The sequence below is a fragment of the Periophthalmus magnuspinnatus genome, chromosome 14 (genome assembly GCF_009829125.3).
Source record: "Periophthalmus magnuspinnatus isolate fPerMag1 chromosome 14, fPerMag1.2.pri, whole genome shotgun sequence".
Lineage (NCBI taxonomy): Eukaryota > Metazoa > Chordata > Actinopteri > Gobiiformes > Gobiidae > Periophthalmus > Periophthalmus magnuspinnatus.
Genome location: NC_047139.1, coordinates 27,642,288 through 27,666,046, shown reverse-complemented (window position 1 = coordinate 27,666,046; position 23,759 = coordinate 27,642,288). Strand labels below are relative to the sequence as shown.

Below are 23,759 nucleotides of genomic sequence, written 5' to 3'. Positions count from 1 at the left end.
ATTTGATATTTGTTTAAATGAAGCCCTGTGCTTTTTGTCACTTTAAAATTACACTTTTAACATATGCAGCTTAGCAGACTGCATGATAAGTATATTCTCTGATATACATACAGTTTATAAGATCACAGACGGCACTTGGTGTCAAAGCTGTAGTTGTTGAATGTGTTTGATTCACAGTGTTCTTCCTGTTCTGTATCACGATTATTGACTGCTATGAAGTAATTATTCACAATGTTGTAAAGGAAACTCATAAGTATTAATAATTACAAGTAACCTAAATATATTGTTTAATTATCTTGTCCACCTCTCATCACCTCAGTGCTTTCACCTGTTCATATGTTTAGAACTATTAAAATAAGATTAGATTCACACATACAGTCTTCTGTTGACACATAAGCTGTTGGTTTCCTGTACAATTTCCTTATTTAGGCACACTCTAGGCTTTTATTTCAGCTACAATCTAGTCATCTCTTTATATCCGTCACCATAACAACCACAAATGTTCTGACAGATTTGCTGGCACTGCAGCGAGAGGTGAAACCTCGGAGGGAGCGAGAGAAAGAGAGAAAGGAAGACAGAGACACAGCCACCCACCAAAAAACCTTGCACCAATAACTGTACACCATGTTCCTTGGCCATGAGAAGCACAACTTTCTATACAGTCCTGCAGTCCACCTCTGACTCACACGTCCTTGTATGTGTGGCCTCTGTGCTGTCTGTACTCACGATGACATTGCTCTGTAGATGTTATGAAACGACTCTTGTCACACTGAAGAACCCGGTTAGTAAGTGTTAAATACAGTTCATATAAAATATAACAGTCCATAAAAACGTTTGCAAGTTAGAGGGTGAACCTAAACCTAATTAGTGAAAAAGCACTGTAAATAAGTAGTTCATCAGAAGTGACTTCACTGGATTTAAAATTGGACAAGCCCTCCAGCCATATTTTGGTACAATTATGTCCAGAGTCCCACAGGAGCCATGCCTTCTTTAGTGCCCAGTGGAGGCAGAAGGTTCTCTGCTTTCAGATACTTCAGAGGGAAGTGCACCAGAAGTCCTCGAATGGCTTTGAGCTCCTCAGCGGCTTGCTCTGGGTCAGTGTCACACAAACGACCCACACACGCGTAATCTTTCAGCTCACGCATGGTGTGTGCTTTGTCACAGGGCAAGCATTTAAACACCTACAAAAAACACATATTAACAACAAAACTCATAAACACAAGTACTAAAAATACTTACCCTGTCATAAATAATGTCATTTTGCCTAGCAGCTTGATTCCAGACCAAAAAGAAAAAGTCATCACTGATGGGATCGTCAATGTTGATGCTTGGGTCTGACACAGCTCCCACAAGAACACTGGACATTGTAAGAGTGCATTAAAACACAGATCACCATAGCTTGCATGCAGAAGACCGGACACACTGGTATAGCCTAACCTGAAGCACTCTTTGCGCAGAGCCAGTGTGACAGGTCCGGCCTCGTACTCCTGTCCATCCATCACAGATGGCACTCTCTCTTCATCTTCCACAAACACAGCCAGTTCACTATCTCTACTTCCCAGCATGCTGCGGTCATTGATATTAGCTGAGCCTGGAACAAAGTGTATTGTTCTGTTTAGACCCATTTTTTGTAGTCTGCCTCATTATTAATTTTCTAATCTAATACTATTTATGGAACTATTTTTTTCTTTAATTTTAAAATTACTTTTTTAAAAAATCACTCTGAAAACTATTACACTATTTTGCATTTGTATTCAGAAGGATTCTTAATTAGTCTATGCCTTCACCGATTATATAGCAGCGGTCATCAGCGATGAGGGCCTTGCTGTGCACATAAATAAACTCCGTCACTAGAGACTGGGAGAGCTGGGCATGGGTCCTCAGGCCACACACTGTGATGTACTCAGTCCACTGGTCTACTACAGAGAATAAGCAAAGTGTTATCCACAACAAAAATACATACAATGGTAAATATGAGAGGATTGTGTAAATGACAAAGGATGAAAAAGAAAATGGAAGTGTTGAGTGGATACCTATGATCAGAGACTTCATTTTAAAGATGCAAAGAAAAAAAGAGAAACGTGTTAGAAAAGAAAGAGCCCAAGATGTGAAGCTATTATTTTATCATTTACAAAGACAACTTACTTTCTCCAAGCCTTGAAAGGATTGACTGACTGCCACGACAAAGTGTCCTAAAAATGCAAAAATCTTATATCATACATTTTAGTTTAATTCTAGAGAGAGATGATGCAAATACCAACAAAAAATAAATAAAAAAATACCTGTAAGTGAAGTGCAGGATGGCATTGATGGCATTTGCCTCTCCTGATGTGACATCTCCCTCAAAGCCAGGAAGCAAAGGAATCACAATATAAACTCTGTACTTTTTCTGCTCCCTGCAAGCACAGACTCCTTCATGTCCAATTTCACACAAATCGATGTTAAATAAGTAGTAATTGGCTGCTAAAATACTGTCATACTTGTGTGCACGCAAGATCCTGTTCACTATTGCATCTCCAATCCCATTGTATACTGTCTTTCCATCTGAGCAGCTAATAAAAAACTGGTTCTGTGAAGATAATAAAGAGTTGGTAAAGATTCCAGGTGGGAGTAAGCAAAGTCATGCAATCAGTCCTTGGTTAAACTAGTGTAGCTAAATATTTATAAGATGGTATTTGGCACGACAATGTTGAGAACCATTGCCGTAAATGTAACATGACTGTTACCTCAATGTAGATGTAGTGCTCACTCTTCTCGATGGTTTGAAGATAAGCATTCAGGATTGAGTTTTCACAGGTTCCTGTAGACCATCGATCTGCTGACCTCAAGACCTATGACACCACAGTTGCACTGTTGTAATTTTCCTTCAAATCACATTTACAGCATTATATAATAAAGTGATATATATTGACAAAAAACAATCTACTTTTCTGAAGATTAATTATGAGAGTACTAAAACTAAAATAATAAACCCTGATTATAATGAAGAGACTGGCCAGGATCAATTTCAGGTCTCCACCCTGGAATGAATAACTCAACATGCAACAAAAGCTATTGTTATCCTACACCTTGAGTCTGTCAAGGAGGACATGAAGTATAATGGTATTGTGAAACTGTTTTTCACACACGTGTTGGTAAAGATCTTCCGTAGAACGAAAGAAAATGTTAGCTCAAACTAAAGTCATTTTAACATATTTCTTGGGTATCTTGGGATTTACATTTTGCTCCTGGCATGCCCCACACATTGTAAAGAGAAATAATGGCTGAACTTTAACAGCTAAATGTCACATGGGACATGTCTTTGTGTAGGCGATTATACTGTAGAATGTACAGTGTGTGTCAAGGCCAGAAGCCGGTTACCTCCGATAGCTGCACACTGTTCCATATATTCAAACTTGTATTCTTATTCACAGAACAATAACATTTTTAGATTGATCACAAAGTTTGAACTGAAAACTGTTCATACCTGCACTCTGGCTTTGCTGGCCCCAGGTACGGTAAATGGTAGATCACCAGCAGTGCACTGGGACTTTGGAAGAAGGTATGGGTAAAAGTCATCCTTGTATTTGCTCTTGAAAATCTAAAGAGGAAATAATACCACAGCTATTAAGCAGATGTCAAACCATAAATGATCTTAAAAAAAACAATAAATGTATAAATGATGTTAAAGCAGTAAATGTATAAGACCTTTGTGAAGTTCCAGCGTTGGATGAAATGACGTGCTAGATCTCTGGCAGCTTTTCCATGAAAATTTGCTGCAAGATCACGCCATGGCATGCGAGGAATTTGTGTGCGATCAATATTATCTACATGACAAAATCTCAGTAAGTTCCATCTTACACACTAAACTCTGATGTTGAAGCAGATAATGTACCTTCAAACGGTTTATCCAGTTGGACCCAATCTTTTTTGACAAAGTTGCTATAGTCTTTGCCAAGCCACAGTTTAGTGTTACCAGTAAGATCCTCACAGTTAATTTCTGCTGCCTGAACCGGTTTAGACGGAGGCCCATCAACATCAGTTTTCTGTGGAAACACAAAGGTTGTTTGTGCTGGTTTGTAATATGTCTATATGGTAACTCTAAAATAACCATACCTCGGAATTCTCTGCTAACCCAAGATCAGTGAGTCTGTAGTGACTGTCGTCCCACCGCCCAAAGGCCAGGTCGATGCCTCCAACAAAAGCCACTGCTTGGTCAATAGCCACCATTTTCTCATGATGAGCCCAGAGGAACACCACAGAGGAGACATGGTCTGGATGACGCATCACCTGACATTAAAGAAACAATATAACCCCAAATAACAAGGTTGGGATGACTAGGCACAGTCATTGGGAAGGGCAGAAATATGGGTGAACCTTGATGTTGGGATGCATGTCCATGAGGACTCTCTTGCTGTGCTCACTGTTGATGCCAAGTGCAAGCTCCACCTCTTTGTAAAGCAGGACACAAATTTTGACTCCTTGTTCCTATAGTAAGAGACTTATTTTGAATTAAACCATGTAAAACTAGTTTAAACAAAGACATCAGAACAACAAATAAGGCTTCATACTGCTTTGCGTCTGAGAATCTCATCCAATCGCCAGTAGTTATCAGTTGCAGGCCTCTTAAGGTAGATTTCAGGACTGAGCCTAAAAGAAAATTATTTTTTTTCTACCAAATTTAACAATAGGTAATACTACAAAATAATGTGTCACATGAATAATCTTTTCAGAACACTTACCACCAGTCTGTAATGTATATTTCCTCCTTGGCTTGTTCAAGTGCATCAGCCAAGTCTGAGAAGTATCCTTTTCCATTCACATACCTGCATTCAACAAAATAAAGTCACTGTAAGAAAAACTTAATCCAATCAAGACCAAATTATTTGTGCATCAACACTGACCATTTGGTGAATGTGTTTTCTCGCGGCGGTGCGAAACTTTCAAAGCGTTGTGGCTTGACATAGTCACATGACTCTGCCAGACGGTTGATTTCATGGCTCCACCAGTGAGTCTGTCTGTAGCTGCTGCACTTAATAATTAAGCTCCTAAAAACACACACACACTTAAAGGTCAAATCCAATTGATGAGACAGGACGATGTGTCCAGTAAGAGACTTACCGAGCAAAGTTCTCAAAGCACACTCCATATGTAGTGTCTGTGTGGGCACGGCCCACTTTCACTTTAAACTCAGGGTCAAAGAGCAGCACAAAGTTTATACTGCCATTGTCCCTGTTCATGTACAACAGGAAAGAGTCCTTTACCACGAGCCAGCGGCGCGACCAGCGGAAACAAATCTGATGATGGCCGATACAGTTCAGGCCTTGGATACGATGACCCCCTGACCTCTTCACGATAGGCCCTTCTCTAAAATGAATGTAAAAAAGTGTTACAAATCAAAATTGTTAAATAAATAAAATAAATAAATGCATAGACAATTATGTAACTTACAGCCCCTTTGGTCCAAGATCAGTGATGAAGGAAAGGGCACCCACTGAGAGAAATTCCAACTTTAAAAACATTAACAGAAAATAAGTAAGATGATAAATAATATATGATATATGTATAATGTATGTGTCAGTCATAGCTCATACCATGCTGTGGTCATTCCTACAAAATCTATTTTCCAACAAACCATTCAGGTATTCTTCCAAATATTTCTACAGCAATAAAAGGAAAGTAATACAAGAACATGTAAAAATACTGTATATGATTTTGTATTTTTGGTGATGTACGTGAATTACAAATCAATTTATTACCATTTTGCTCGATGTTCTCCTTGTGCGTTCAGTCCCATGCAGACTAGGCATTTCCTCTGACATGTTTCTAAGCATGTGTCTCTCCTTTGCAAATCTGTAAAAATAATTTGAATAGTCAAAACATTTTTTATAGCCAAAGTAACAAGACGCCTGGATATCTACAGAACACCTGCCTAGATGTGGACCAGGATTATTTACATGTTAAATCAAACTTACTTTCCCAAAGGCATAAAGTGAAGCATCATTTTGTGCTTGTACAAGTCTCGATGCAGCTCCTGAAAATGCTTGTACTTCCGCTTCACCGTCCAGTGGAAAGGCCCATGGGTTAGACGCACAGTGTACAGAGTCCCTACATGAACCTTAAGGAAATTTAGATCATAAGATAAGACTTTTTAATAACTTCCCTATCAACCAAACATTTCATGTACAGGAACAATGACTATGTTTCCCATTAACAGTGGAAAACATGACCAAGGGTGGCCGGCCCTGGTGTCACTAAATTTGTACCTTGGATCTTGTAGTGTATTTCTCTGTATTGTCCACATGACACGTTATAGGAACCCCAGGAATCAAGTAGGGAACGCCTTTTTCTTTGATTTCTGGTAGATGATGAACCACAAGGAAAGGACGCCCATCTGTGAGTCAGAGAGGAAAACCTAGATTTTTGCACATTTTGCAATACAAAGTTAACAGGAAGTGCTTAAAGTTGCATTTACCACTACTGGACATGAGGCCATCAATCTGATCTGGACTGAGTACATGAAGGTCATGTGAGAAGCGTCTTCTGCTGACCTTTTGGGCAGATGTAGCATGAGCAAGAGGCTCAATAACATCTTCTTCATCCTCCATGGTTGTACTGTTGAGCTAGCCGATGAGCTGAAACAAACTGTCGATATTCAAACATTGTACCCAAATAAGCAAAATCATAAACAACTACCTTTGATGCTGTCAAACCTGTCCTTAAATTCATATTTTGGGCACCTTCTTTTAAAGAATTGGAAGAACTGCTTGCCTGGGAAATCCAGAGGGATATCTCTGTATTTTTATACAGACTGATATCAGTCTGATCCCCAGACACTCCGTTGCATCTCAAGCCCGGCCAAACGTGATCGTGCAATCAGATTTGTTTGTTTTTTAAGTAACACATGTGAAACAAGGAACTTATATGATACCTTTGATTTACTAATAAATTCAAATTTATCTCACCTTGGATTAACAAAATGTAATGCTTCGCTCTTTGATTCTGCAGAAATCTGCAATGTTTTTCAGTTCCCTTGTGGTATTTTTTTCAATTTTTTTTCGATAGCCGATAATATGTGTTCCTCATTGGCTAATACACCTGTCAATCACACCCATTTGAAAACGGGGAGATTCAATGGTGACCACACTCACATGGTCATTAAAGAATTGAAGTGTGTATTCTGGATCCCAGGCAAGAGAACTGCTCTTAGAAATCAGTTCTGTGTCATTCCCTCGCAGATTTTTTAGCCGATTTTAAAATGTCAAACACTGAACTTAGCGTTCATCGAATAGTTTCTGGCACTATGGTGTAATGAATGTATTTACCGGTACTATAAGTGACCCAGAAGCTTATCTCTTTTGTTTACTTTTTAAAGTGTTTTTGTATGTTTCTAATAAGATAAAGTTTTACGTTTGTTCGTGAGCTCTATTATTAGCAGCAAAAAGCTGTTACTCTATATTTATTAAGTCATGTTTTTTTGGACAAAATATAAATCATAGCAATGATAAAACAAAGTACTTGCTTTCCTTTCAAAGCCCTTGGACGTTAAGGTGCTCATAAGAGGCTTATTATGGCATGTTAAAGTATGTCATGGCTCATATATAAGAGTAAAGTATATTGGTAAAAATATATGGTGAAGTCTGCAGTACTGGAGAAGCATTGTCAAGGCTGCGTGGGTGAAAGTCCCTGAATGGCTGCTGGTCTCCCGGGCAACACGACTGCAAATAGGAAGTGTGTGCTGTGTGAATGTGGCTGAGTGAGAGAAAGAGCACATTTGGTGACGTTAAGGAGGAGCAGAAGATCAATGTAGGTAATTTGAGGTTAGATCAGGCAAAGGTCTCTACTATAGGCCACTACATGTTAGATCAAGCCAAAAAGGAAACAGATCCAGCACATGTGTCAGTTTATGGACAATAGTAGGAATGCATCATCATTAAATAGTGGAGAGTTAGGAGCACTTTTATGGGTTATAAATCATACACATGTGTTTGACTGAATGTAAAATAAACATTGAGTGTCGCCTGATAAGAAATTATAAGAGACTGGGCAATATTATTCACAATGAAGATTAACAGGTGTTGGATAGGTTGACATATCACAAATCTAATTGTGTGGTCCTATTTTCATGTTGGCTGGGTAGAGATGAACTGGCCCAAGAGGGTGTGTTTAGGTCAGACCAGCACCTGGGTCTAGTTACACTGAACAATCACCTTCAGCCACACCTCAGGCATGCGATGACTCTAAGGGCTGGATTTCTACCAATAACAACTTCAAAGACAAAAGGCACACACTGACATGGTAAAGGGTATTCTGGTTTGTAGAACTTTTTACCAACCCTGGCTCCTAAAGCATCAACAGGGCAACCATGCGTAATTACAGCATTATGTAATGTTATGTACAACACAGCACAATCCTGTGAGCCAAGGAACAATGTACACAATTATAATCCACTAAAATGAGCCTTATTTAAGTTTTAAGACCTATCTTTGTGCATTATATTTAAATGCACCAATCTAGATCCTTGTCATTGTCACATTACCGGTCTATAACAGATGTCAAAATGGCATCAAACTCTTTATAGACAAAAGGCTACGAGTTACTCAACAATTAGTCAGTCAGTACTAAAAGTCCAGCTCTAAACACCAACTAAGATAATTTAACTATCCATTTACGTTTACTGGATTAAATTGCCAGTAGCTGGTGGCTAAATGACTGGGTTTAGGTATCCACCCATTCCTGTTTCCATCGGCGACGCATTCCTCAAAATAATACCTTCATTTTCAGAGCTATGCAACAAACTCGGCAGCCAAGAAGTTTTCAGATCATTCACAGCAGCTTTGTTTTCTGAAGTGTGGAGAAGTTTATAAGTTTTCATTTGATTACACTGACTTATACACACATTAACAGCAGTGCTAACTAGATAAGCATCACTCTCTTCAGTCAATCCACCATGGCTACTTACCTCAGCCTCTGGAAAATAAGGAAACGCAGACTCGTCCGCGCAGAAATGTGTCCAAAACGCGCGTCCGCACTGAGAGCTCCGTGCGTAAAAGCTTTCTTTCATCGTGTTTTCAAAAGAAACTTCATTTGTATTCTTTACTAGCTCATGCACATTGCGCTAAGCCCCGCCCCACCAGCCTGCTGACCTGCCCTGGAGAGAGCTAAAAGGGAAAGCTGCACCTAAAATCAGACTCAAACATGTCGTGGGGCTTTGGAGCGCATTCAAACTAAATTATTCTCAGATCTGTAGTGTTATGACTGTGAATCTCTCATGTCACAGCCACACGGACATTAAAAGGCAAGTCCTGACTAGACTTTGGGGAGGGCAGGATATGGCTTCACATGCTGCAAGAATGTTTAGGGGAGGGGCGGGCCCATGAGGCAGCTGCGGTATGTATGTGTGTGACAAGTACATGTTTAACAAGATTACCAACAGCTAATGTTTCCTTTTCCATGTGTTTCAGCACGGATGTGTACAGGTAACATAAGGTGAATTGGTTTTTCAGGTGTGCTGCATGAATTAGAGACAGTTGTTAGAGATAAGGCATTAAATGTTTGCCCAGTAATCTTCCGCCTTGCCCAAATTTATTAACGCTACTTTGCGGCCTCACACCACAAGGGGGCGCTCAATCACAACCAATACTTTCTGAAATTGCACACGTCAGCTCCTGCTCTGCTAAAATACAGGCAACCAAATGTAAATAAAAAAAATTTAATACTATTGACATGGTGAAATAACAAATCATAATGCACAAAATAAAATGTATATTTACAAAATATGGCACCATAAAATCTAGACCATATTTCTCCACACCAGCTGTACCTAAGAAGACTTTCTAATAAATAATTGGAGAAGAAAGTAAGGCTTTGATTGAGAGTGGGGTGGCTCACATGCACAAGTCCTTAGCATAAGACATGCAGTGGAAGTTCCAGTATAATCCGTGTATGGCTCTTTTGTGCTGTAAGAAATGTCTCAATGTTTCCTTTGCTCTCAACAGAATTTGTGCACTGGGCGAGAGTTCAACATCAACCTGGTCTAGCCTTATGCATGCTGTAGCTCAGTGCTGCCTGTCTCTTAAGCCATTACCAAAGGCTAATAATAACACAAATTAGGTGTTAACATCAAAATTACTTAATATTGTATTTGTGTCAGAAGGCAGGACCACTTGGCATTACAATCAGCGTGAGCTGATTTCCCAATAAAAAGATATTTTCAAAGTATAGTATTTTCTCTAACTTGGAGTATATTTTTTGTTCTCTCCAGGAAACGGGAACTCTGGTGCTTGATTGAAGTGTCCATTGAGGAAGATCGCAACTGTGCCGATGATGAAGAGGAGAATAGCAGCCCAGAAACAAACCTTGTCAATCATTTTTCCAATTAGTACCCAACTCTCAATCTCCTGTTGATGCAAAGAAGAAAGGTATTTCCAAGTGTGTCATTAAAATTCATTAATAACAGAAAGTGGGTCGTTGAATCTTGAACTCACAGATCCAATGGTATTCTGTTGTCTTGTGCTTTCTGCAATAAAGTTGCAAGCATCAACACACTGCTTGATCTCAGGCGCTGCTTGGGCTAAACTCTTGTATAGATTAGCTGTGCTGCTCACATCCATGTTTTCCACTGTAAAAAATCATCATTAGTTCACGCCAATTATCAAAGTACATTGTACTTGATTAGTTGTCATGTACACTTTAGATTACATTACATTGCATTGTACCCTAACTATTATATATTAGAGACAATACATTTTATGAAACAGTTTTTTTTGTTTTTTTTGCACAATTGTAACTACTTGATTAACCCATTACCACTGCTAGACATACTAACCAATGGATCTGGTGAGCCCATGCCTCTCTCTTTGTTTGTCGAACATCATCTCACTGCGAGGCTGTTTGAGCACATATTCTTCTGCTCTTTGCATCAGGCCAAAGGAGCTCCTTCGTCGCTCTGTCAGTCCATTCACCTCTGCTGTCTCTTCTGTCTCATCGATCAATGGAGCCATGCCAAGAAGGCGAGGAATCATCTTCAGAAACAGCTGGACAAGGTGACCAAAATACTTTATCACCATATTGAATTGTTATACAGTATACTGTAGGATCATCAAAAGTATCAATAACTAGGTTGTTAGAATAGTTGAAAATGAAATACTAATTGACTACAGTTAGTATCAAAACTTATTTGAGCAAGTATCTAAAACAAATCACATAAACTGGACAAAATGTGACCTGTTCTGAATAGTTTCAGAATGATATCGACACTGCATGGTAATATTAAGAATGTACTGTTACTTATTATTCAATGTTACAGTCTGTTTTCTCAAAAAGAGAGCATTTAATCACTGCAGTATTGAAATCTGTATCTGGCCCTTTCCTCAGTTTCAAAATGGCAGTCTGAAAACACTACAACACTAGTATACAGTAAATATACACACGTGTTTGACGCTGTGGGACATGGTGTGAGTACTTGGACTGCGCAGAGAGAAATTTAGAACCACGATTTGATTGGTGGCGATCAGAGTTGTCACGGACATCACAAAAATCAGATACCTGAAAAGGACAAGTATTTAAGTTAAATTTGATGTGATTATTTAGTGTTTTTGGCTACAGATTTACTGTACTACACTCACTTTCCAATGAGAGGAACAGAGAGAGATGTTTCTGGGATTTTCTGTGCTATAAGGAATAGGAAAACAGTCTGGGCCAGTAACACTGATATGGACACAGTCAGCTTCTGCCCTCCAGCTGTGAACAAGCACAATTATTTTAAATGAATAATGTCACTATGATATCTCATGGACATTTCTAAACTGTTCCTGTCTGGTCCTCACTGGTCTGATAAAAGAAAATATTTATCATATGGCTCTTAATCTATTGTGGTTTGTGGTGCATATACAGACGAGTGCTAACCCTGAGCAGGCAGGAAGTAGGCGAGGACGACAAGGGAGGAGATGAGGGAGCAAGGCAGAATGATGTTGATGATGTAAAAGAGGGGCTTCCTTTGAATGATCAGGTTGAACATGATCTCCTGATACTCCAGATCGTCAGGAGAGTAACGAGGGTCTATTTTCTTTCTGGCTGGGCGGTGGACGATGGCCCACTCACCATTCTCTAAGACAAAAGCATAATATAAAAGATTATGTAAATATGTAATATGTTAATATAAATATGTACAGAAAAACATTTATTCCTTGCTCTTTTGAATTATATGGCCACTTGTCTAGAGCCAAGCCACAATCGCAAAGCATCATTAACAAATTAAGTGTACTATTATTAAGTCTATTATTTCTCAACAGATACATTTTTGACAGTAGATAAAATATTTGTGATTAATTGAGATTCCAATTATGACCCAAAAAATAGTGATTCGCTGTAATTGAGTCATAATCCACGTGTTCATCCATGTTGTCGGTAAAATACTAAAATAAATAATAAAAATATTAACTTTTTTTAATCTAATTTTGCACACCCTCCTCTGCTCACTGTTACCAATGAGGAGTGTTCAGATTATTTGTACCTGTAAAAGCTTCTGGATCAATATCGACCCACTCAATTGTTTGCCCGGTCTCCCCTACTGCCAATGTCAGGTCGACTTCATTGGCACTATATGTCTGTGACCTGGAACCAGATATAATTCTTGTTAAAGCTAAACTGAAATAAACAAATTGCCTACATACAAGACTATGGAAATATCTTACCTAAATGCAAGTGTGCAGTTTTGGTAATCAAATGGGAAGTAGGTAATTTCAATGGCACATGTACTGCGGTAGATAGCAGGTGGAAGCCAATATATCCAGCCTTCATTACTGATCAATACATTGGCATAGTAAGCCACGTCAAACTTGCCATCAATGCTGCAGATTGAAATTTTAAATGAAAACAGGTGGGAAAGTCTCTACAGTAAAAACATTATTAGGTTAAGCTCCTGACATACTTATTTTCAAGGACTATGTCGGGCAGCCACACAGTGTTGCATGGGACTCGAATAACTTCTATGCCATAATACTCTGATATGTTCCAGGAAAGCCGATAATCCGACCATTGCTGTGAATGATATTTAATCCCACACATTACTCCATGTGGGCCAAACAATCTATACAAACTATACATATTCAATGTTCAATAAGAGAATGATAACTTACAATTTCAATCCACACATTTGTTGTAAGGGTCTCCTCCTTTTCATTCTGTTGAAGTAAAATATTGCCATGATTTATAATATTTGGCTGAAGGCCTATTGTAATTAAATACTGCTAGCATTCTTACCAGAGAGATGAGGTTAGTTAAGGTCAACTTAATCATAACCTCCACTTTGTCTTCAGGTTTAACCACTGGCCGAATGTTTTTGTTGTAGTTTTTAAAAAGTTCTCTAATTAGCTTTGTCTCCTCATTACACTGCACTGTTCAGAAACAAAGAAGAAAATAAAACAGAAATACACGTTTCATACATATATTTTTTATACTTTTTATATGTTAAAAGCCATTCTAGCAAGCTTGATTATCTGTGTTCACCAGTGTATAGATTTGATAGTACACATTTTATTTTTGACAAAGGATTGAGAGAACAGTAGCTAAGCTACACTGCCAGAGATGAGAATTAAACCTGTGCTACACTATGCACTCAATCAGGTAAGACACTGAAGCACCACAGCAAAAACAGGACATCACTACAAACTATTGAGTGCTTTTACATCATGTCATAGGAATGATATGGCTTATCTATTGTATACACACAGTATAAGTTATATTATTAGAAAAAAGGCATGATTTCTAGATTTTTAGAGTCATAAACAAGTGGGAGCCTGATTAAAAGTTTGCAGAACTTATTCATTATCATGGGTCTATTTCCATGTTGCCATAACCCATTTTTTGCATCATCAACAGAACTATGGAAAATACAAAGCCTGGTTAGTTTTGCATATTCATTTAACAATGTCATGTCACTAAGTAAACCAGGGAAAAGTATTTGCATACTGCATGGGACTCCACATTGGTAGCCTCAACTGCGCGTTGACTGAAAAGTAACATCATCACCAAATACTAACATAACATTAGGCAATACCTATCAAGGCTATTAAACAAAATGTGGGTAACGGCTGAACTTCACTGTTTTCTGACACATGCAGGTAAAATTGAAGAGTGGCAGAGAAAGGTCATTCCTAAGCCTTTTCCGTCCAGAGCCAACTGTCATTATCACAGCTCACATTACACAACAGCTGGGCTTCCTGAAAGGAGGTCTTAAACTCAACACTCGAGTCACTACAAAAAACATAATTTTCATCATTGGGCAAAAATGATGACAGTAGCTTATTGTAAAAGTAAAGTTAAGATGTCAGTATGTAGTGATTGATTCAGCTCGCTGTTTGAAAGGAAAACAAGTCAAGCATATAGATAAGTTCATTTCATCATGGGGGAATATCTTTGTCTTCTACAAAATATTAATTAATCCTGTGGACCATTGCTGTTTAGGAAAATCAAGTAACGCACATACATCTGGATGTCTATGACCCAAAGTTTAGAAGTAGCTAAGCTAGTAGAAATAATAGTATAACAACGTACTACAGGAGTCCTCAACCATTAGCTGTTCTTCTCATAAGCTCCCCAAAGTCCTTATGAATATAGCATAAATGTGAGTACTCATGTTTGATTTAGCATATACTTATGAATGTATCCTGTTAGCAGAAGTCATGTATCCATCCAGCACAAGTGCATTCAGATGATCAAATGCACATGATGCATGTGAACATAACATTTACTGTTACTGATTCACCAAACAAACACAAACACTGACAAATAGATTATGCTTTTGTTTATGTCATTATGTCACAAGGACACATTAACTGTAGGGGTTGATGAGTCAACTTTTGCTGCTGTGCACTGTTTAATCTGTCTAACCTCCATAGTTTCTGGAATAGGGTCTGTAACAGAAAAAGCTTAAGTTGATGAATGAATTAATGTGGCAACAGAGAGCTCTTTTGCCATTTTTATTTGGTGAAAGTAACACTGTGCAAAAGACTGGAGACCACTGATCTGAGTATATTCGGACTAAATCCAGAAATGCAAAAATTAGGACGCAAAAATTAATGATTAAATGGGGCTAACTCAGGAATTAGGAGTGGCCTATGCGTCAGTCTACAACCATGTCTGTCTTAGATTTCAAAAGTGCGATGCCACATTGCAACCAGGGGAGCTGATTGCCAAACTACACAAATACGCTTACCTAACAGATGCTAACAGATAACAGAGATGTCCCATGGCTTTTGTGTATTTGCTTATATATTTTTCAGTAGATTTCTGTGGAAGTTGCTGCTCCCTCTGCAAACTATGGTACATTTTGCCCAAAGCTTTGTTTAATGACATATGTTTGTGAGCTGTAAGACATGTAAACAGGAATAAAACCAGGATCTGAATTGTCTTTAATCTTACCCTATCAACCCTACCAACATCTTGTGTATCGCCCTCAGTTGTTAAGCTGTATCTAAATAATAAATACCTAAATACCAAAGAAGCAATTCAGCAGTACTATTTTAATACCCAAAGGTTCATTCACAAAAACATCAAATACAATTCCTTTTCCAGCATATTTTCTGAGTGGTATAATAACAATATTAATGATGCCTTAAATTTGTAAAGCACTTTACAGGGTTGCACCACCACCAATTAGTCACGCACACCCCGCTTTTATGCAAAGCATAAGCATGTGGGTGAGCTGTCTTGCCAAAGGACACAACAGCAGAACTTGCTCTGAGCGAGAATTGACCCACGACCGAGCCACTGTCACAGTTGTGATTGTGATTACTTTATAATTAAAAAAAGAACCAAAACAATACCCTAATTTATTAGAAAACCTGGTCCCTGCTTGACGTCTGAGACAGTGCCATAACATGTTATGTGCGCTGTAAACATTACTCCTAATTTCCCTTTGATAAATAATTACTTTTGATTCCTAGTAACTCCATGAGAGAATACCCTTATAGGAATGTTCATGTCATTCCACTGTACTGGCACACAAACTGTCTTGACTTTCTCTGTATCTTAATCTAACTGATTTTACTTGTGTGATGTGAGCTGTGCCAGTCAGTGCAGTAATATCAGATAACAGGTCACAACACAAATTATCCCTGCTAATATCATCAGCATACTACATACACACACTGAAATGTACTGCTCTGCATACCTCACTACAACAGTTATGTGGCTTCTCCATGAATAAAAGGCTTTTCAATTTCACCTATAAGATTGACATATGCTATCATGTTTACTAGACTTCCCTATTGTGCCTTATAAAAATACCAAAACGTAGTTTAAACTTTTTAATAGAAATGGCAACAGTGTGTGTAGTTCATGGATTTACTAACTACACAGCAACCACAAGACTGTGCTGTAGATATTACTACTCTGCCTAAGATTTGCAAGTTCATCCGACTTACCTTGCAAAATTAAAGTCCCCAAAATAGTTACAACTCCACAAAGTATCCATAACTTCTGTGTCGCCATTGCTCGCCTTCTCTGCCACTTTGGCCTCTTTTTCCAATGTGCGATACAAAGGCAGAATGACACAGACGCAGATATCCAGAGTCAAGAGCGTACAGGAAGAGCCCCAAATCCCCTGCTGGCCAGCCCCTTGACTGTTGGTCACCCCGGCTGTCGCTAGCCCACGGTTCATGTTACACAGCAGCTGAAAGGAACTAAACCAGGACATCCAGTCACCCACAATAATCATCACTGCCATCATTAGACTCAACTATCTGACATAATGTCAACAATTTAAGATGGTACACCACCCACCAATTTTAAGCTAAGACATTTGATCAGCTAAAACAAATAGATAAAGATAAACATTAGAATTATAACACAAGATATACCTAAATGCATGGAACAGAAAATTGTAGGAATGGTATGAAAATGTAATTTTGCAAATAAATAATGTGTTGCAGAAATTCAACTTCAGTTGAAGTTTGTCTATTATTGACCAAGTAGACTGGATTGATAAGCAGTTTGGGACCTAATTTTGCCTCAAAGCTGAGCATCCCAACCTCTAGAACTAAGTAACTTGTTACACCTGTCACAACATACACACTTTTAAACACACGGGATTGTTAATGATCATTGCAGTCTGTTTTTTATTTTTGATTGTGTTGTACATTTTATGAATTTCACACTATTCTGCATGGTGAAATTTCTTACCAGTTTGCAATTTTTGTTTGTTAATCAAGATTAGCTGTAAATCCTTTGATTATGTCAGTACATAGCACTGCCTGCTACAGTTCTAGGTGCAGGCAGGGGTCAAAAGGCGAACAACTGCTATGTGTCTTGTATATTAATACACAAGATAGCTTAGCCTTGCCATTTCCCACACTGGTCTTCCGCATTGAGAAAGTGTCTAGGCTATTTTGGCTGCTGTTATAGAGAAGAAGAAATAAATAAAATAATCAAAGGGAAAAAAATGAGGTCCTGATTCTGTTTTACTATTTAAAGCTACAGAATAGTATAAATTAGCAGAGACATTCAAATCCATGGCTAAGTATACTGTATGATAATTGGTGGTGTGAGTAATTCAAGTTGAGTCAGTGTGAGTACAAGGGCAGCAGACTGGTGTTAGGAATGTGCTATGTGAGTTGCATAGTATGTGATGCACTTCTAAATATACAGATGGGGAAGCGGAGATGAGCTCCTTTCAGGTAACCGGAGCCTTCACAGGCCTGATTATGTGTCTCACACACGGAGACAACCAGGGACAGGGACAGAACTGGACAGATTCATATCACTACATTAGCCACAAGGGGGTCAATATTGTTACAACTACTAACCAACTATTTATAAGAAGTATGCAGAGAATGGGGGAACAATGAGAAACAATGGGGAAATTCTCGTGTTGTACCGCAAAGTTCAAGAATAACAGGAGAATAAATATAAAAACAAAAATCAAGATAAATAACTATTAAAAATAGGCTTTGAATAACATACAAATAGTGTACAGATAATAAAATACAACTCTGTGCAAATAGAGTATGAGGCTGCAAAACTATTGTTGAGTAAGTGGCTTGATGATGTTATAAAGTAGAACAGTGAATGAATGAAGTGCATGAAACTGTAAAGCAACTGTCTACAAAGGCTTTACATAAGACTAATCTATTATTATTATTATTATTATTATTATTTTTTTTGTTATTGTTATTCTTTTAGAAATAACATTGAATTACATATTGATTTGACATGGATAGCACAGCAAATATCCTGGTGCAAATTCTATATTTATCCAGGCTTATGATTTTTTTTTATTTTTATTTTACACAGATTTCACATGATTACACTCAAACAATATATGATATATTGATAACAATATTAATACCCATTCTTGTGTGTTTTTTGTAAATGACCATGGTGTCTTTTCAGTTCTTTAAATTGTATCAAGTTATCAAGTGTTTCCTGTTCATAGAAATAATCAAATAGTTGTCGGACTTAGGTCATTGTTGGCACATTCCTTTATCAATTGTAAAGTTCATGCTTGTGGGCTTCTGTATCTGCTGTAAAACTCCTGTAATACCTTTATGAGAAAATAAAGAGCTACTCCTATCACAGAGTATAAAGGCCATAAAACAACACTGATCTGTGCATGTTGTCAAAATAGAGATCATAAGTAGTACTTTGCAGGTGTCTGGGTGGTCACGTGTTTGCTTTGTACTTACTACAAAAGAATGCTGTATAACGTTTAGGATAAAATATGCACATATGGATGTATCAGTTTGAGCCTTTAGCCATTTGTATTATTGAATAATTAAAGTATTCCACTCTTACATGTGTCCCATAGTGCTTATCTAATCCAGTTCAACCAAACCTCTGCTATGAACTATTCTTTTGCCCTTTTATACTCTGTTGTTCAATTTAAAGATTTGAACTGCTAATAACCCCGAAAATATGTAAAAATTAGTTTTAAAAAACATGGCAATAGTATATCTGCAGGTAGTCCTGTCCCTTTAACCTAACATCAGCACAAAGCACAGCCAAATCTAACTACATATGCAGTATCCCTTCCGTAATCCTTGATTTGTTTATTTTCAAATTGTGGTTTGTGTTGCTAAGGCACAGTATGTTGGCTTTGTTTTGCGTGCGGAAAACTTATCTTTCTGACTCACTGTTCCTCTTTTAGTCTCTTTTCTAGTTATAGAATCTACAAAACATATCTTCACTGTTGCATAAGAAGATTGAATTAGCCACATTGAATCAAATGTTGAGAGGGTCACATGGTTTGTGAGCTTGAAATCCCTCCGTCCGGAGCAGTGTCTTCTGATTGGCTGGGCAGAATCGAATCAAATGCCCCATGACCTGCCCCTCCCTTCTCTGTGATTCATGCCCCATGCCCCCCCCCCCCCCCCCCCCCCCCTGCTGTTCTTGGTACCTCTTTATTGCACATGTAGTTTGGCATGAGTTCAGTACATCCTCATTCTTAAGCCATCAGCAACTAATCACTGCTATCAGTATCAGAGCTGATAATCATACGAACACCCTCTCATCTTGCGTCATGTTGACTTTAGACTCAAAAAATGTCCCTGAAGATTTTTTTATCTAGCTTGATCTAAAAACTAAGTCAGATTTATTCCATTTAGTTTTTTGGAATTGGTGTTTTGTAATCTCTGCTTGCCTTCAATCAATACTGAAGCTGGCCATAGGCTATAATGCCCTAGTTAAAAACCGATAAAGACTGAGAAAACAAGGTTTGTTTGCGATTTGATATGCAACATCTTAGTTAAACGTAATTCAAACCAGTATTTTTACCCTGGGAATAAAGGTAGTGCCTAATGGGAGTGCTAGTCCTGTTAAGAGTGGTATGAATGAGACACACATGTTAGAAAAGGGAGGGGGAGGGGGGATATGGGGGAGGAGGACTATAGCAGGGTGGGAGGAGGAGAAGCGGAGGAGTGGAGCAGCATGTGCGTATGCTTGAGCTGACCAGCAATATAACACATATATAAGAGATGCATGTAGAAAGGAAAGAGGCGGGTTACTGTCGGACATGCTGAGTATAGCTGTGCTTTATTATCAGCCAGCGCAGTGTGGCCGAATGATCTCTGAACCCATAGATTGAGCAACACGAGGAGCAGAAGCAGCAAGAGGGAGAGAGAGAGAGGGAGAGAGACGTCAAATGTAGTGTGAAACAAAGGCAGGGCTGAAGCCGGTGCCTAGAGAAAGGGGAAGGCTAAGGTAGTAAGACTGGAGCGATCAGAGAGCTGTGGAAATATGCCAGTGTAAAGAGGGGGGCAGCGGCGGGAAGGCAACTTCTGGAGTGGAGGTTTTTGGGGAGGAGTATGAGAGATTTGAGAGTGCGACAGAGGGAGGGTCAGCAGAGGCAAGGGTCTGCTTCAGAGGGATTGTGGTGACAGCCAGTGCGAGGCAACGGGCACCCATGTGAGACACCAAGGAATTAAAGAATACAAAAGATCGACTGAAGGATCAGGAGAAGAAGCAGCCAGATTTAAAGCTGGACTTCAGAATGGGCGTGAAGAGCAAGGCTGCGCTGGCCATCGTTGTCTTGCTGCTCTTCCTCGGCTCTCTTTGGCTACGTGAGTAATTTCTCCCTCTCATTCAGTCTGTGTGCGGTTTCTGTATTGTACTTTATTTCTACACAATCCTTCCCTTGTCTCAAGCACATATGCTACACATCAGGAATCTGTCACATGGGGCACTGCTCACAGATCCACACGAGGTGAACACTGCTGCCTATGGAGGGGATTTCAGTACACAGGAAGCATGTGGTTTGTTTCTGATGTGTAGAACAACTGGATGTGATTTAAATGGTATCCTGCGTGAGTGTCTGGGAGTGAAGATAGTAGCTTTTCCTACAGGAAACATTGTCACTTAAATGTGTCCATTATTATTCATTTAAAGCTGAAGACCCTTCTGGCCCCAGTCTCAGCAGGTTTCTCCAATGTGATTATGTTCTGGCACAGAACACATATCAGGTGTAGTCAAATGTCAGTGCAAACAGTTCACAGTGTCCTGCTCTATTTATTTAGTATCTGTTTTGTGTTTATGTAGTATCCTCTCAGTGTTGGTGGAGGATTGTGGTTCATTTCTATGGTTTTGACACCAACAGCAGGTGTCTGGCTTCTGCCAGACTTTCTCATAGGTGTCATTTAGGGACATCCAGGACTAAGACCACAGGAAAATCCCACAAATACCATATATAAAACCCATATTGTATTAAAACAATTAGTGAATAGGAACACGACATCGATATTACATTTAGAACTGTAATCATCATATATTATCCCCTTCAACTACTTTGGAGTGAAACAATGTCTTGAAACACTTAATTAGCTTGTCTTTATGGAATTCTGCCAAGCCTTTTTTTAGGTCATAAAAGTTCACTATGTCAAAGTCTGAAATGAGCTTGTTTGGATTAAATTCAGTAGTTATACCCAACACTAAATTGTTTTTTGCTAGATACAGTGTCTAGTGTAAAATCTTTTGGCAATTTGTTTAATTCTCAAAGTTCATCATGCATCTCTTCTGTCTTGCCCCAACAGAAGGCGGCCTGGACTACCACTGGGATTCTTGTATTAAGGGCTATAATCGTGTGAATAAGGTGAGCAGATGCATGGATTTAATATGTATGTTTTATTGTACTGCTCTGCTTGTGCAAACCTGATGGAATCATTTCCTCCTTAATGAATCCCCCCTCTGTCAGCTCCACCATCTGTATAACAGCAGTGAGGCCACAGCTCTGGATGACTCCATGCTCATCGAATTGTGCCCTGGACAGAAGTTCCAGGTGTCTCTGCTGCTGTCCCACCTGCAGGCTGGGCCCACTGGCCCCTCAGACGTCCTACTGGAGCCCTATCTCGCCAGCTGGGATGAACTGGTCAAGTAAGATCACTTCATTTTATGACCAATTTTTTTGTATTTTTAGTATTACCATATCTCACACTTACATTAGTGGGATAATCATTTTAGAAATCAATATCATTATAGTCATTTGTTTGTCTAATCTTTGTTTATTGTAACTGTAGATTTATGGAGGCTCTGGGTTCAGTAGTGGGACTGATTTCCAAAGAAATAGAAACAAAAACTACTATAATCCGTCAGCTGGCAAGTTCACCAGAAGACGATCGTGAGGCCGAACTGAATCCTGAGATCCTCCCCATGAAGACAGAGGCAGAGCAGAAGCCCCCCACTCACACCCCTGCATACCGCTCGGTGCGCTCTATGATCCATGTTGAGCTGGAGAAGGACATGGTGGATTTCCATCAGCAGACAGACTCAGGCTGTAGAACTTTGCTGCGCCTCCACCGGGCGCTGCTCTGGCTCAAACTCTTCCTGGAGAAACTGGCTGACACTCCAGCAACAGGCCGCCTAAGAAGCCCCTCTGACCTGTGCCGTGAGGCGTACCAAAAAAGCCTGGCCAATCACCACACCTGGTTTGTGCGGCGGGCGGCGGAATTGGCCTTCATAGCCATGCCTGAGCGCACCTTCTTCTTCAGGCTGGTGTGTGTGGAGGACCAGGTAGAGCTCAGCATTGTGCTCACTAAAGTAGTCCAGGCTCTGGAGAAGGTCTACAACAGAACGCAGATCGCGCTGGAAGAACATGGTATGCTGGATTTGCCATAAGAGCAACCATTTTTCATGTCTTTTAAGTGCCATATGTTTACTAAGTGCTGCAACAATCAACGAGAGCCACTTTGCCTTGAGTGAGACATTCCTCTCCAGTCACTGAGATAATAAGGTGGTCATGTTATGTTTTACCATGAAGATGCATTTAAAGGCAGCTGATTGATTATGAACTGTCTGAAAGCACTGTGTATCCATTAGAAAGGCACGCTCATTGTAAAGTGGTCAGAAGAGGCCAGACCAACATCATGAGATTCCATAGTGCAAAATACTTAAGCTCCAGGTTGACCCACATTGTGAGGACCATAAGTTCTGTGTTTTGGGGCACTCTACTTGACACACACAAGTGTACCTTCTTAATGTAAAAGAGGTTGTTTGGGCCATATTTTTTCGAAGCAGTATTAACATATTTCACACTGTTGAGTGAGCCTGAATAGATAAATTATTTCTATTTATCTAAATTTAAAATGCTGTTAAAATAATAGCATCCTATGTAAAGGAGTATGCTACCTCAAGAAAAGGTTTTGTTACCTTATAATGGCCTAGTACATTTACAATGAATATACTGTAGAGTAATTATGTATTAGCTGTAAATTTTTACAAAGAGAAATTGTAATTGTAATGTGCTACCTGAGTTTTGATATGTCATTTTTATAAAGTCTTAAAAATCTCTGATAATAAACGGAAACCAGTTGTCATGAATTCCTGTGGATGGTTTACTTGTAATGATGTCCTTTGTCCAGCAGATGTCCATCTCTTAGATTAGGTGCTCTTGTCAGCGTTTCATTTTAACCACACTTTGATCTAGTGCTGAGTTACTGTTCTTTATTATATTTTTGTGTTGGTAGTTAAAACGATTTGGCATATTTTATTCCAAGTTATGACATATGGCACTTCTCTAATACAATTCAATATTGTAGGTTAATAATTATTAACTGGAACAATGTATTAAAGTATGTTAATCTCCTCGTGAAACATGTAAACCCAACATGCATGCACAGTGTAATAGTTATGTGTCTATCATTCAGGATATTTTAAGTCCACAAAAGCCACTAATGCTTTGTAATCCTCATGACCGCTCCCTGTTTCTAAGGAGAGAGTGAGAAGGGAAAGACAAGGACAGAAGTCTTAAGGCGAAAGGAGGTAGGAGCTAGTTTAAGGTCACCAAACGGAAG

The 23,759-nt window shown here is 39.0% G+C and overlaps 3 protein-coding genes across 5 annotated transcripts; 1 reads left to right on the top strand and 2 right to left on the bottom strand.

The window, feature by feature from the left end:
* Positions 1-424: 424 nt before the first annotated feature.
* Positions 425-9,264, bottom strand: pld2 (phospholipase D2). The gene is made up of 24 exons (XM_033978385.2): positions 8,942-9,264; positions 6,455-6,614; positions 6,246-6,373; positions 5,955-6,097; positions 5,739-5,832; positions 5,574-5,639; positions 5,431-5,489; positions 5,101-5,346; positions 4,884-5,027; positions 4,722-4,805; positions 4,551-4,629; positions 4,357-4,467; positions 4,096-4,269; positions 3,875-4,025; positions 3,688-3,806; positions 3,467-3,580; positions 2,727-2,831; positions 2,481-2,569; positions 2,283-2,396; positions 2,146-2,192; positions 1,788-1,919; positions 1,438-1,591; positions 1,240-1,357; positions 425-1,181 (listed from the first exon to the last, which is right to left on the bottom strand). Exons 2-24 carry the CDS (start codon positions 6,585-6,587, stop codon positions 957-959), a joined length of 2,829 nt encoding a protein of 942 aa, XP_033834276.1. The 5' UTR covers positions 6,588-6,614; positions 8,942-9,264; the 3' UTR covers positions 425-956.
* A 412-nt stretch (positions 9,265-9,676) lies between these two features.
* Positions 9,677-16,620, bottom strand: chrne (cholinergic receptor, nicotinic, epsilon). The gene is made up of 12 exons (XM_033978367.2): positions 16,407-16,620; positions 13,243-13,376; positions 13,119-13,163; positions 12,911-13,020; positions 12,675-12,830; positions 12,494-12,594; positions 11,887-12,087; positions 11,607-11,721; positions 11,412-11,526; positions 10,808-11,015; positions 10,467-10,600; positions 9,677-10,379 (listed from the first exon to the last, which is right to left on the bottom strand). The coding sequence occupies exons 1-12, from the start codon at positions 16,471-16,473 to the stop codon at positions 10,212-10,214; spliced, it is 1,554 nt and encodes a 517-aa protein (XP_033834258.1). The 5' UTR covers positions 16,474-16,620; the 3' UTR covers positions 9,677-10,211.
* gltpd2b (glycolipid transfer protein domain containing 2b) lies at positions 10,920-23,286 on the top strand. 3 transcript variants are annotated; one of them, XM_055226805.1, is made up of 4 exons: positions 10,920-11,024; positions 21,504-21,562; positions 21,665-21,843; positions 21,987-23,286. In XM_055226805.1, exons 1-4 carry the CDS (start codon positions 10,973-10,975, stop codon positions 22,582-22,584), a joined length of 888 nt encoding a protein of 295 aa, XP_055082780.1. In that variant the 5' UTR covers positions 10,920-10,972; the 3' UTR covers positions 22,585-23,286. The 3 variants fall into 3 exon arrangements, with proteins under 3 accessions (XP_055082780.1, XP_055082781.1, XP_033834260.1); XM_055226806.1 differs by lacking the exon at positions 10,920-11,024 and adding an exon at positions 13,544-13,605; XM_033978369.2 differs by lacking the exon at positions 10,920-11,024 and adding an exon at positions 19,899-20,537.
* The last annotated feature ends 473 nt before the right edge of the window (positions 23,287-23,759 follow it).